General features: G+C 44.5%; 1 protein-coding gene across 1 annotated transcript in view; it reads right to left on the minus strand.

The window, feature by feature from the left end:
- The window catches only part of SPRED1 (sprouty related EVH1 domain containing 1), a 57,172-nt gene extending 54,242 nt beyond the window's left edge, over positions 1 to 2,930 (minus strand). Inside the window, exon 1 of the mRNA XM_056492685.1 lies at positions 1,882 to 2,930. Within this exon, the coding sequence (XP_056348660.1) occupies positions 1,882 to 1,910 (29 nt within the window). The 5' untranslated portion in view covers positions 1,911 to 2,930. The remainder of the gene's footprint in view (positions 1 to 1,881) is intronic.
- Between the last annotated feature and the right edge of the window lie 10,028 nt (positions 2,931 to 12,958).

The raw sequence follows: 12,958 nt of genomic DNA on the forward strand, positions 1-12,958 counted from the left end.
AAATAATGAATTTGATTTTCAGTATTCTATTTTTGACTCAGTATTCCTGAAGGAGAAAATATTTCAATATTTTCTGAATAAAACTCTTCCTGGCTTAAATATAAAATGGTACAGTGAGAAGATACTTCTGAATCAACGCTCCTTTATAAGTAAAGGATAAACATAAATCATAAAAATGAGGCTCTCTCATCCCTCCACATCTCCCTGGACAGTAAGTTCCCATGGTCGCAGCCATAAGCCCTCTTCCTGCTGCCCTCTCGGATAAACCTGCCGGCCTGGCCGCCTCTCCCTCTCTTCCCATGCAGGTCTGCTCTGCGAGGCTGCTGAATGCAGACACTGTACTGCACTGTGAATGGACAGCCAGGTATTTTATGAATGGAGCGGATCACGTGCTCCCAGCACCTCCCCGAGCTGATATTTCCCACATAACTGTGTCAACAAGCAGCGAACAGCACATATTAATACAGCACGTCCTGGAGACCTTCCGCCGCCGGCCGCGGGCCGCAGGCCGGCCCTGGGCCCGGGAGCAGCCGCTTCGGGCGCTCCGCAGGGCAGGTTCCGCCGCAGGTCAGCGGTGGTGACAGCAATTCTTTTTCGTAATTTTTTTTTTTATGAATGGAGATTGTGGTATGCAAATGAGAGCGATTCACAAAAAAAAGGAAACATGGCGGCGGCGGCCCCGGCTCCCGGCCCCGCGGCGCAGCGCGGCTCCCCCGGGCCGGCTCCCCCGGGCCACTCAGCGCCGCGGCGGCAGCGCCCGAGCCCCGCGTCCCGCTGGCTGCGCTCCCCGCGGGCCCGGCCCGCGCCGCTCCCCGGGGACCCGAGCGCCGCGCTCGGGGAGCGCACGCCAAGGCTTCGCTCGGAAGGAGGCAGTGAAATGGGAAATCCATCGTTCCTGCCGGAGCAGCCCCGTCCGCACCCCGCCTGTCAGCTCGGCTGCTCCCCGGCCGCTCACCGCTACCTACAGATACAATGGGCGCAGCGCTCCCTCCCCACCGCCATGGCCGCGGCCGTCACCGCATCATTCATAAAATCAGCCCGAGCAAACACCGACATCGCAAATGGTAACGCTACGGCTCGGAGACCGCAGCAATCAACTTTAAACTTCCCGATCACAAGAAAAGTTTCAAAATACTTCATATTCCTGTTTCAACGCCATAAAGAACTCGGATGTTTTCTGACAAACATTTATCGCCTCCGACTCAATGTACTTCAAAGACTGATTACATGCAGGGGAATACAGCCGCATACACACACGATCTCCTCTGGATTTCCTCCAAACCAGTCAAAGTAAAAATATTAAGAGATCCTTGAACTATCCCTTTCCTCTCTGGGGAGTGGGGAGGGGGAAGGGAAGGGGAAAAAGTCCCAAGTGCTTATTAAAAGGAAAAAAAAAAAAAAAAAAAAAAAAAAAAAGAAAGGGAAAAAAAGGGCTTTAGGGTAGGTTTAAGCTGTATTTACACTGACTGACTCATCCAATTAAAATTCAGGAGCAGTTTCCTGCAGGATGAAGCTCCCACACACTAGTTTCCATGTGAAATATCTACAAGTAATAGGATATTATCAGAGGTAGTACGTGCCGACACCTCTCTGGCCATTTCAGACCCATCCTCCCCCTCTAAACACCATCGTTACCTGCACCGTTTTCTACCGGGCTTTAACTAAACCAAGCTCTTCTGGCCGGCGGCTCGCAGTCCTTCCAGACCAAGCTCCTCCACAAAGAGGGAGCTTCTGGGCTTCCATGTACGCGTGCAGAAATGCGCAGTCCGAGGACAGCACACGTACGTGCGCGGGCAAAGGCCCCGCGGGGCGCGGAGCCGAAGGGACGCGCCGAGCCCCGTCCCCATTCCGATCCCGGGGAGACGGAGCACCGCCACTTACTCGTTAGAAGTCGCCGTCTCTTCGCTCATTTTCTCCTCACCACGATCCGACAGGCACACGGAGCAGCACCGACGCAGCCAGGGCGCAGCCAGAACTCACCAGAAACTTCACCATTGTTACCCCCCCCCCGGTCTGCCGCCCCCGGCCAGGGCACGGGCCGTGCGGTGAGTAAGGGAGGGGGGGGGAAAGGAGCAGAAGAGCAGTCTTGATCCTGGAAACCCGAAATCCTGTTGTCCGGCGGTGCAGGGTATTTCCCCTGTCTTTGGAGACGATGATGATGGTGGTGATGGTGAAGGTAGTGGTGGCAAACAGAAGCAAAAACCACGGATCTTCTGCTGTTGAACTGCTCCCAGTCAGAGGGGGACAGAGTTGCGGAGACAAGGGAGGGCTCCCCGCCGCAAAAAGCTGCACCGCACCGTCCTCCCGCTGCAGCTCATCTCCCGCTGCAGCCGCCTTCGCTGCTGCCTTCCTCCTCCTCCTCCTCCTCCTTCTCCTCCTCCTGCCGCTGCCGCTCGGCCGCCTCCCTCCCTGCCCGCCCGCCTCCCGCTCACAGCCGGGGCAGGCGGCGGCAGAAATTCCTCCAGACACCGGAGCCGCCACAGGCCGGGGCAGGCGGGGAGGGAAGGGGAAAGGGGGAGCAGAGAGGCTCGGCAAGGATCTCCCACCCCCTCCAAAGCGACGCCGAGCACTGCGGAGGGAGGACGCGCCGGCCCGAAGGAGAAGGCTGGCGACGGGGGGAGGGAGGCGTTTTAAACCAGCCTGGGGGTGGGAAGGGGGGGGACGGCGGAGAGCGAGGATGCGTCACGGCTGTTTGTGTGAGGAGAGGCGCGGGGAGGGAGGGGGAGCGGAGCTGCCAGGGCCAGAGAGAAGCCCTCGGCTGCAGGATGAGGGGGAGAGGAGGGAGAAAGCCCGCGGGGAAGTTCAGCGGCGGCGCTTCCTCTCCGGCAACAACTCCATTAGCGGCCGCTGCCGCCGCCTCGGCTCCTCGCGGCCGCCCCCGCCTCCTCCTCACAGGAAAACTGGGCGGAAGCGTTGACTTCAGGCTCCTTCCGCCGCCACAGCTTGATCCAAAATAACCACGGGGGAAAGGGGGGCGGGAGAGGAGGGGAGAGCGAGGGGAGGAAAGTAATCCCCTTGACCCGCGCCCGCCGCCGGACGGGCTCGCGCCGCCGCCCTGCCCGCGGCGCCCGGCGCTGCCCGGCGCTCGAGTTTCCTGAAAGTAGTTCCCTCCCCCTGGCGCTGCCTCACGCGCTTCCCGGGGAGCAGACGCACGCACGGCGCCGCGGAGGGATACGCGCTGCCCGCGCCGCGCTCCTTCCTGCTCCGAGGGCGCGGGGCCGCGCAGACCCCCGGGGCGGCCGCCGTGCGGGGAGCGCGTCCCGGGAGCGCTGGGAGCGAGCGGGCCGCGGGGGGCGAGGCTGAGCGCCGGAGTCTCCTCCTGCGGGCCGGGCTCCCGCTCTTTTGCTACTTTGTTAAGCCGGAGTGAAGGTAGCCGCGGAGGTGCGGCTGTGTGTCGGTGAGGCGGGACCCCTGCCCGCCGCCTGCTCCGTCGGCTCCTCCCGGAGCGCCTCAGCCCCGGTCCCGCCGGGGAGAGCTCACGGCGGCCGCGCTGCGCTGCCCTGAGCGCTGCCCTGAGCGCCCGGAGCCCCGCTCGGCTCTCCGGAGACACTGGGAAAGCGGGGCCCGTTTTGTGGTTGTTTCCGTAACTCCGGAACTGCGGTTCTAAAGCAGCGGCGGCGCGGCAGGGTTGTGTGAGCTCGAGTTGTCCCTTTTTCTACATGCACGCTCAAGTGGAAGCATTTGTAGTTGATTTAGGTAAAGCAGTGAAATCAAGAAGCAGCCGCCACCAAATCCCTTTTCAGGAACTTGCATGGTAAATGTGCTGCTTGATCTCACGAAAAAGTGGAGCAGAGCTGCGAACCCGGAGGACTCAAAAATCATGAGTCAGACCATCAAGTAAATTAGGTTATAATAAAAGATTATGCTGTGGTTTTGGCTGTCGGTTGGATTTTTATTTCTTCCTTCTTAGTCTTTGTAAGCGTGCTTGCCAACTGATATATTTCATTGTCCAAACTTCATGGAGAGCCCAAAACATAGTGGTGCTGATGCTGTAAGGCATCACTTTCCCAATGCACATTCCATTATCCCAGGTTTCCTGTGTTCTTCCTCACTTTTTCACAGCTGCTCTCCAAGAACCTTTTCGGTCAACTGTAATCCCATTTCGTTTTTTTCCTGTAACTGTGAGATTTTCTCACCAGCTCTGGTGGTACTATAGGAGTGGCAATGACCTGTTCTCTCTTTCTGTTGGAAAAAGATGGGGCAAGCTCCCCCGGCAATAATAATATGTCTGATTCCTACACTGCTGTTGATTGACTTTTCCCAAGGAAGGGAGAGACAGAAACATGGGAAATAAGGAGGAGTTTTCACCATTTCAAGGGAATCTGGAGTGCCTCACATCACTGAAGGCCAGACTATAAACTTGCATAGTTTGTTTGAATGCCCAGAAGCATTTTTTATTTTGTGGAGTGCTTACTTAAAGCATTTTAAACAAAATATATTTTTATCTCACCTCGAAGGCACGGAAAGGCATTTCTAGATCATTTATGTTGTAATATTCCTATGGGTCAAAATTCCATGTTTCTATAAAAGGGTTCTACCACAAACTTAATGGTACAATTACAGTAAACTGCTATCATGCTTTCTCTGATAAAGACACTAATATGTTTCAAGCAGCACACATCTCAACCATGCAGTATTAAAGTTTGCTCTTTATCTAGGAGGCTTTGGGGGAAAATTTCCAACTATTTTGTGTTTTTGTTTTGTTTTTTTTTTTTTTTTTTTTCAGAAGAATACATTAAAAAATGTAACAGTTATTCATGGCACAACCTCATCCAGACACTATAATTACATTACGAACCCAATTTTATATAATTTTACAATTCACATGAAAAGTGTTTAACACTCAGCTGTGGGCACAATATTATATTCTACTAAGCAGTAAGAATCCTTTCAGAGAGCTTCCTGTCTTGTGACTGGCAAGATAATGTGACTTCCTGCTAATTTATTTCCCATTTTCTTTTGGCTTTAGAGTTGAAATATTTAACATTCTGTAAGTTGTTGCTTTGACTAAGATAAGTCAATTGACATGATTCTGTACAAAAATGCTCAAGAATAGTTCAGTTTGTAGGATAGTGGTATAGCTGTAGTCACTGCATCTGAAGAATGAGACACAATGCTGACAAGATCATTAATCTGGAAGTGTGGTTTTTATTCTAATTCCTTAAATATATTTAGTGCAAAAATTATTTTCATAGTGGCAATTCAGTAAAATGAATACAAATAATTTTACATAATTTCAGTCTCCTTAAGGTTTTTATGAACATCTTTATTAAGAATAAAATGTGTATTCAGTTGTCAACTGAAAAATGTGAGAGACATCCTGGGCTTCTGTTTCTCTGTGTGGAGGTAGCAAGGGGAGAAGGACCCACTGCTTCTTCACTTGTGGTATGCCCTTTGACTTCTGCAAGCCTGCTCATGCAGCAGTATGTGAAGCAGAGGTCTTGCAAGCAGTTTCTCTCCCTTTACCTGAATATCCTAAAGAAGACAGAAAATCTGCTCTGATTTATGACTCAATTCTGAATTCCTGTTTGTTTGTGTTCCTCTGTCCACGTTAGAAAGGTTGAAGAGCACAATCCTGGAGTACTGGTATTATTTTGCTGAGCAGCAGTTGGTTTCAGGGCTTTCCAGGTTTGATTATTTTGATCAGCATTAAGTGAACAGGTGTTTTCAGTGCAAATGGTTTATTTCGGTAAAATAAACCATTTGTGAGTCCTGCCTGTGCTAACAAGGCAGAAGCAAATTTGGCATGTGTGTCACCATTCAGACATCTCAGACAACTTACTGCTTTGTATCCCAACCACCACCTTTTGGGGCCTTGTTTTTGTAAATTCTGTGCCTCTTTGCTGTCAGTTGTTAGAATCTGGACAATTTTAGTGTTCTGAGTTGAAATCTGGCCACCTTCTCTATGGCTTGGAAAAGTCACCTCTAAAAAGAAAAACTTCTGTTACTCTATTCACTAGAGCTGCTGAAATGTTCTCAGTTTTTGGTGTGGGTACAGATGTGACACCTTATCTAAAGACAATGCTCAGTATACAATAGGGCAAGTGAGGTTAAAAGTCATTATTTTTTACATTACATTTGATGTTTGCTGTATCAAATGCCTCCTAAGTTGCACTTAATGAAAACTAATTTATATGTCAATGTTATTGCTCTGCTGTAACATTTTGATAGCTGTGGAACTTTTGAAATGAGAGCTGAGGAGGCAACCATTACTGCTAAAGCAAAATGTATGTTGTTAGGAAGCCATATAACATGCAAGAAGAAATCTGTGTAAGTGTAGTGGGCTGACCCTGGCTGGGTCAGGTACCCACCAGAGCATCCCTTGCTCTCCTCTGCAACTGGACTGGAGAGAGAAAACATAATGAAAGGTTTGTGGATTGAGATAAGGTCCAGCAGAGACATCACTCACCAAATGCCATCATGGGCAAAACACGTACAGACACGCACAAAACATATACATTTGGCCCAGTCTTCTTTTTCACCATTCCTTGAACCATTTCCACGTGTGTCTGTGACACCTCTGATGAATGAGATGGTCGGGTGTGGCCATGGAGTGTAGCAGGACTCTGAGTCTGTGGCAGAAGAATTATATATAGATGTATTATGGGGGTTAGGTTGCATAATTCTGATCTGCATGGCATTCACATCTTAAAATCCATAATAGGATCAGTGGAAGTTAAGTAATGCAATCCAGATTAGTCAGTCATTGCAGAACTTAAGTGACCATTTCTTAGCTCTAAGTCTTAAATATGAAAGTTTTGAACTCTGCCTCTGCAAAACACTGTGATGCTTATGTTTGTATCCAGGTGCTAATGATGCATTTACAAAAAATGAAGGTCAGGTGGATGTTCAGCCATTTTGAGGAAAATTTATTAGAGGTCATTTGGGAATTTCTTCTGCAGTAGCTTTCATTTGCAATCGTGTGAGTTAAAACACTGGGTGGTCATTACACACATCTTAATAAGGATTTAGCTAAATTGAGCTGATTAAATCTATATTAGTACACCAGCAAAGTCAGATTTTGTTAAGTTCTAAGCAGGAATCCTGTTATGTTCTATGCAGAAATCTTGCACAAATACACAATAATGTTAGAGTCAAATCCTTATCAATTCTAATGCTTTTCAGATAGATCTAACTCATCAGAATATCAAAGTTTCATAAATTATTCCAGTTAATGATTTGCCATAACCTAGAATTATCTGGATAGAAGTTACTGCTACGTGTTGGGAGGATGGAGACCCAGGTGGGAGGATGGGGAACATGTCTTGTGATGTTGATGTGGCAGATGTGGTTGATGTGCAGAGCAGTGTTGCAGTGGTGATCTGTGGTATCAGTTGTTCAAGAAGTTTATCCTATCCTTTTTGAGCATGCTGATAATGTGTTTTGGGATTAATATATGCTTGATTTTGGTGATATTTTAAATGCTTTAAAGTGAGGCCAGTTAGGACAGCATTGCTACTGGAATAATCAACCTCCCCTTCCTCCTACTCTGTTCCCTTCCCTATCTGGCACCTTAGGTGGCCCAAATATTTGTGTGTTGGGCAATGTACTTCACTGTGATGTTCACTTAGATTAAAACTAGCGTGGGAAAAATATCCTGATTAGTTTTTCAGTATTTCCAGCTAACCATGTTACTAGATAAACACTCACACTCGCCCAAGAACGGATGACATGGAGTGGGGAGCAAGAAGATGGTGACAGTGCAAAACTGCTTTTTATGGAGGCAGTGGTGAGTTGTGCCAGCCTAAAGTGTGGCTTGGTACCAAATTTGGGTAAATCCAAGGGAGAAAACAGACTATTTAAGTACACTGGAAAAGGCTGCAATCTCATTCATTCACAAATGGTTGTACTAAGAAGTAATTATTCTGTGAAGAATATGCAAAAAATGTTATTTAGAATACTGTTCTTAATGTAATATAAGCTTTCATATGTTTATTTATTTCTTTTTACTTTTTGACTTGTGGCTGATAGTCACCTAGAAAATCAGTTCTCAGGATCCTTCAAAGGGAAAACCCCAAATATTTTCAGAAATTATAGTGGAAGCTGCTGGCCAGCAACCAGGGGCAGATTCATTGCCGTCATTTCAGCCCATATGAGATAGGAACAGGAGACACATTGCTGTACCATATGCAGAAATGTGCTGTACAGGGAAACTGTGGCCTAATGCACTGAACACAGAATGACCCATCAGCAGTCCTGGTTCTCCTCCCAGCCCTGCAACCCTGTTTTCTGCAGTCTCTGCCCATTCATTTAAAATATTTCCAGGGTATGGTGTGATGGAACAAGAGCTTGCAGTGTAGTTGAAGAGATTTCAGCTGAGATGTTGCGGTCAGTTTTATGCAGATTTTTAAATTCATTTCAGGGCACAGTTGGGTAAGTTTCAACTTATCACTGTAGGGAGGTCAAGCAAACCTGTTCCTTTTTCAGTAAAATGAACAAGGAGCATTTACACAAGCGTTTAATATGTTCAGTCATGAGGAAGTTCCTACATCACTTGACTTCCATGGGAGGATAATTCTTATTCCACCCTGATTTCTCTCACTTCTAGAAATGAGAATGGAAATATCCACTCTATTTTTAAGGATCCCTCAGATATGCAAAAAGATACAAAACTCTCTCAAGCTTTTCTGGTCCGATAGAAGCAGAAAGAAATCAGGAATGGATAAGCAAGTTCTGAATGGAGTGTTAACTCAAGTGCAAGTGAATGTTTCACATAGTCTTTGCTTTAGAAAATAGACTGCACAGTAACAGGATAGCAAAGAGGGAGCTTGCCTTGTACCACTTCAGGTGCCCAGTTGCTCCAATGTCTTCTTCCACCATGCTTATTTTTGCCCTACCATCAAAATAATTTGGTTTAAAAGAATGTTAAACCCAGAGACTTTCTGCACTGTAGTTGTTTGTTTTCCTGCAAATGGTCTTGTGCTGCAAACCAACGTGATGACTACTCTGTATGTGCCATTATTTCTGGAAGCCATACAGAGTCGTGCTAAATTAACTAATGACATGATTGTACCATCAAACAAATTCAATTTAATCATTATACATGCATTTTGCCTCTTGGAGAAAAGTTTTACTTGAAGAAACATAACAAAAATCTAAAACACCAATACAAATTTATTTAAAAATCAAGCATCCAGTATAGATGAGAGTTTTGGTATTTATACTGTATGTTTCCATTCCTACTTTATGACTGCAAGTTTCCATTCTTACTTTTTTACTATGGAACAAATTCACCCTTTTATTTTAGTTAGAAACTCTGTATTTCGTCTAGAGTAGAGGAGATTATGAATATTATTTTAGAATTGTAGTCTGCTTCAGATCTGGGCTATTTTTAATTCAATTTGCTTAAGAGATTTTTATTTTTTTACCCAAGAAGGACTTGAAGGAAAAAGTCCTGTTACTTACTTCCCCAATTCAAGTTCATCATGTGTAACCCTAAAAATTACTGCTTCTAGTTATCAACCCTGGTTTATATACTTCTGGTTTAGTGACTAGCTTAGACCAGACACTCACCTTTTAGATGGCCAAACAAACCCTACTTAAGAGTACTTTCTGTATTGTAAAAGATGATTAGTCTGGCAATACTCTAGGGTCTCTGGGATCCTCAATTGCTCTGATGTCTCTCATTTGAGAAATAAAACAAGGTCTTGATTAGCAGTGTTTATTAAAAGCCCTGTGGCACTTTTTGCCCAAGCTGACTATAGATGGGTAATCACATCGACGGTTACATAACGAAGATAAACATTTCACGGCATTATAAACTCTCCTGCTGTGAAGCACAAGCCACCCACCAACTGCCTGATTTTAGGAAGAGCCCTCTCTATTACATAAGTGTTCAGTATGGGGGTTTCTTGCACCTGCCTCTGAAGCATCTGGTACTTGTCACCTTCAAAAGCAGGATTCAAGACTCGATGGACAACTAATCTGAGCCAATCTGGCAATTTTTATGTAACCAAAGGCTCTTTGTGACAAGGGGACATGTCATAGTCCTCAGTGATGTATCTGCTGAGTTCCCAGGGCTATTTAAAATGGGTATTGTATGATCTTCCTTAAAAGTTCATTTTTAGGCTGCTTGATACAAGGTAAGATTGTAGGAATCGCTGTACAAATGTGCGAGTGGGACTGTATTCATATGTGTGATTGTGGGTGACTTTTAAGTACATTTCTGTTCATGAAGAAGCAATGAATTGCTAGCAGAGAAAGTGGGAGTACTATTACATAAGTTGGAGCTATTCAGGATATCTTTAACTCGTTCTCATATGCTTGTGCATTTTTCCTCTCCTTGCAGAAAGTGCAGAACAGGTGTAACTATTTAACATCGTCTGTATCTCACCCTAGATTCAGCTCCTCCCTACAGTGTTAGTGTGGATTCCTGATTGCTCTTACAAACAGATCACACAAATGCTACCAAAATGCTTGTGAAAGAATTTACACAATAAATTTGTGCAAAGGGACTTTATTATTTATAAGAAGAAAAATTTTAGATACCTTCTGCTGAAGTAACATTTTTTATTTCAAAGCAATCTGCAAATTGCAAATAGGAAATGTGCTCTTTTTCAGGAAGGTGTATTGGGCTCTGGGATGGTGCATGGTCATAATCAACTAACTTTCTGTCTAGGCCATATTTAAATCTCACTGATATTTCTAAGAGTTAAGCTCATGCATACAGCTGATGACATTCTTGACCTCTTTGTGGCTTTAGGATACTGGAACTTGCTGCCTGTATTAAAACATGTCTAAGCATTTCCTAAACAATAGTCTTGTAGTGTACAGCAACAGTGGCACATTTTATTGTGGGACATTAGCAAACTGTATCTAATTGAAACATAATACTCTTTAAATAAAAAAATAAATGGCAACACTAGATGCTGTTCCTTGATAATGATATTTAATATTTTAAACATCAGTTTAATCTGAAACTCTTCAACCAATAGACTTCTTGAAAAGCTCTCCAAACATTTTCATCCATTGCTGTGGATTCCAAATGTATTGGCTCTTTGTCTTTTTCCTGGTTGCACTGATTGCAACTGTCACTGAGTCACACAGCTTGCTTTGGGCCTGCAGCCAAGCTGATTACAACAACAACTTGTGAACCATAAAAAGGTAGTCTTGGATCTCAGAGAGAGCTGAGTTATAAAGGAAAAGGACACAATCCTTCTGAGAAAAGACTGGACTCAATAAATACTTTTGCATTGTTCTCTCTACTTTCTGAAGAATAATTTAGTTATCAATGGTAAAATTAATTCTTGTGGGACATCACAGTCAGCTACAAATGGAAAAGATGTTGAAGCTGTCAGTAGTCTGTCAGATGTTAAGGCAGTACATGTTAGTGGACAGATCACAGACATATAACTTTAGGGGCAAAAAAATTTATTAGCTCTTTTCAGTGTATTTCAATGTTATGTGGGTATACTCACACACCAACTCTCTAGGAATATTTTATATTTCCAGGGTTTAAACAATAAAACCAACAAATTTCTTTTTATAGTGACATTTTATACAATGGATGGTAAACGTACCAAGTAGGAAGGAATTAAATTGTTGGCTTTTGGGAAGCCTGGAAGACACTGTATTTGAAATAATATCATAACCTTTTTGCATGGCTGAGTCCCCATCTTACACAGGACAGCATGGCACACATAAATCATTTGGGCAAAAATAGTTTGCTTCCAGTATTTTAGCCCTATTTGATTAGTTCAGTGGGGCTGGGTATATAGATAAAGGCTTAAAGGGTTCAGTTACCTTGCTGAAACATCAATACAAAAATGAGGTTTTGCATAGAAAGCTAAAAGAATTCTATAAAGTAATAAGGACAAAAAACATAAAGTTAACTCACGTGGCTGTGCTCACATGGGCACCTATGTTAGATAATTTCTCTGTTGTACTGACCAGTTAATATTAGAACAAACTGTTGTGTTAGAACAACCTAATGTGTTTCTCCTCCATACTTATTGGGAAGCTGGTCTCTCTCTTTATTCCCTAATTAAAAGAAAACATCTTAATATCCAGCCTAAATCTGTTCACTCAGTCTATTCAGATTATACCCATGTGTTTTATGATGACACTGTCTGATACCTTTAATAGTTATTTCCCCACTTGGTGTATTCAGTCCCCATACTCTAGATCCACCAGACCAGTCTTCCATTTTCTTCTCACATGCCTGGCTCTCCATTTCCAAGAGCAGCTGAATAGCCCATCTCTGCAACTACTTTAGCTTGAATTCATTCTTCTTGAACATGAATAGTGCAGAACAATTCATATGAGTTATTGCCAGGGTTCTGCACTAATGGTATGAATTCTTCCTTATCCCTGATACAGCCTATCAACATTTCACTTTTTCTTTGGTTACACTAGATTGGTAGCTCAAATAGTTTTGTATTCAGTTGATGTTTACATGTTCTTCTCCTCCTGGGTCCCCTCTAGCTGAAAATCTTGTATCTTACTGTAAAACTTTTGTTCTTAGTATCAAAATGCTTGATTTTAGCATTTGAATTTATTTTCTGCTTCTCCAGTCCTCAAAGCTACCCAGTTTTTCTAGTGTGGTATCTCCCTTCATTGCCATTTTTTTGCTTTGCCAGTCCATCTCATAACCACAGCTGTTTTCAGTGACATCTACATCCATCCAGATGCAAATAGGACTAATCCAAGAGCAGTTCTTTAGGAGCTCTACTTGCTGTCTTTTTGCAGCTTGATGATTTCCTTTGAACAACTGATGAGACACATTTGCACTTTGTAAGGTGGCATGGAGACCACTGCACCTGCATATATTTTTAAATGAGATTTGAAGAGGCATTTTGTAAACAGAAGTAGTAAAGACAGGGTAGCTGTTTCTTTCCCAAAGATAGTAGAATTATCATTCAAGGCCTTAAAGCTATTTTTGTCCATCAAATTTCCCCCGCTACCTCAGTCTGCTAACATTTGCAGGCAGTTTACTAGTTTGTATGAGAGCATGTTAACA

This window comes from Oenanthe melanoleuca, chromosome 5, assembly GCF_029582105.1.
Source record: "Oenanthe melanoleuca isolate GR-GAL-2019-014 chromosome 5, OMel1.0, whole genome shotgun sequence".
Lineage (NCBI taxonomy): Eukaryota > Metazoa > Chordata > Aves > Passeriformes > Muscicapidae > Oenanthe > Oenanthe melanoleuca.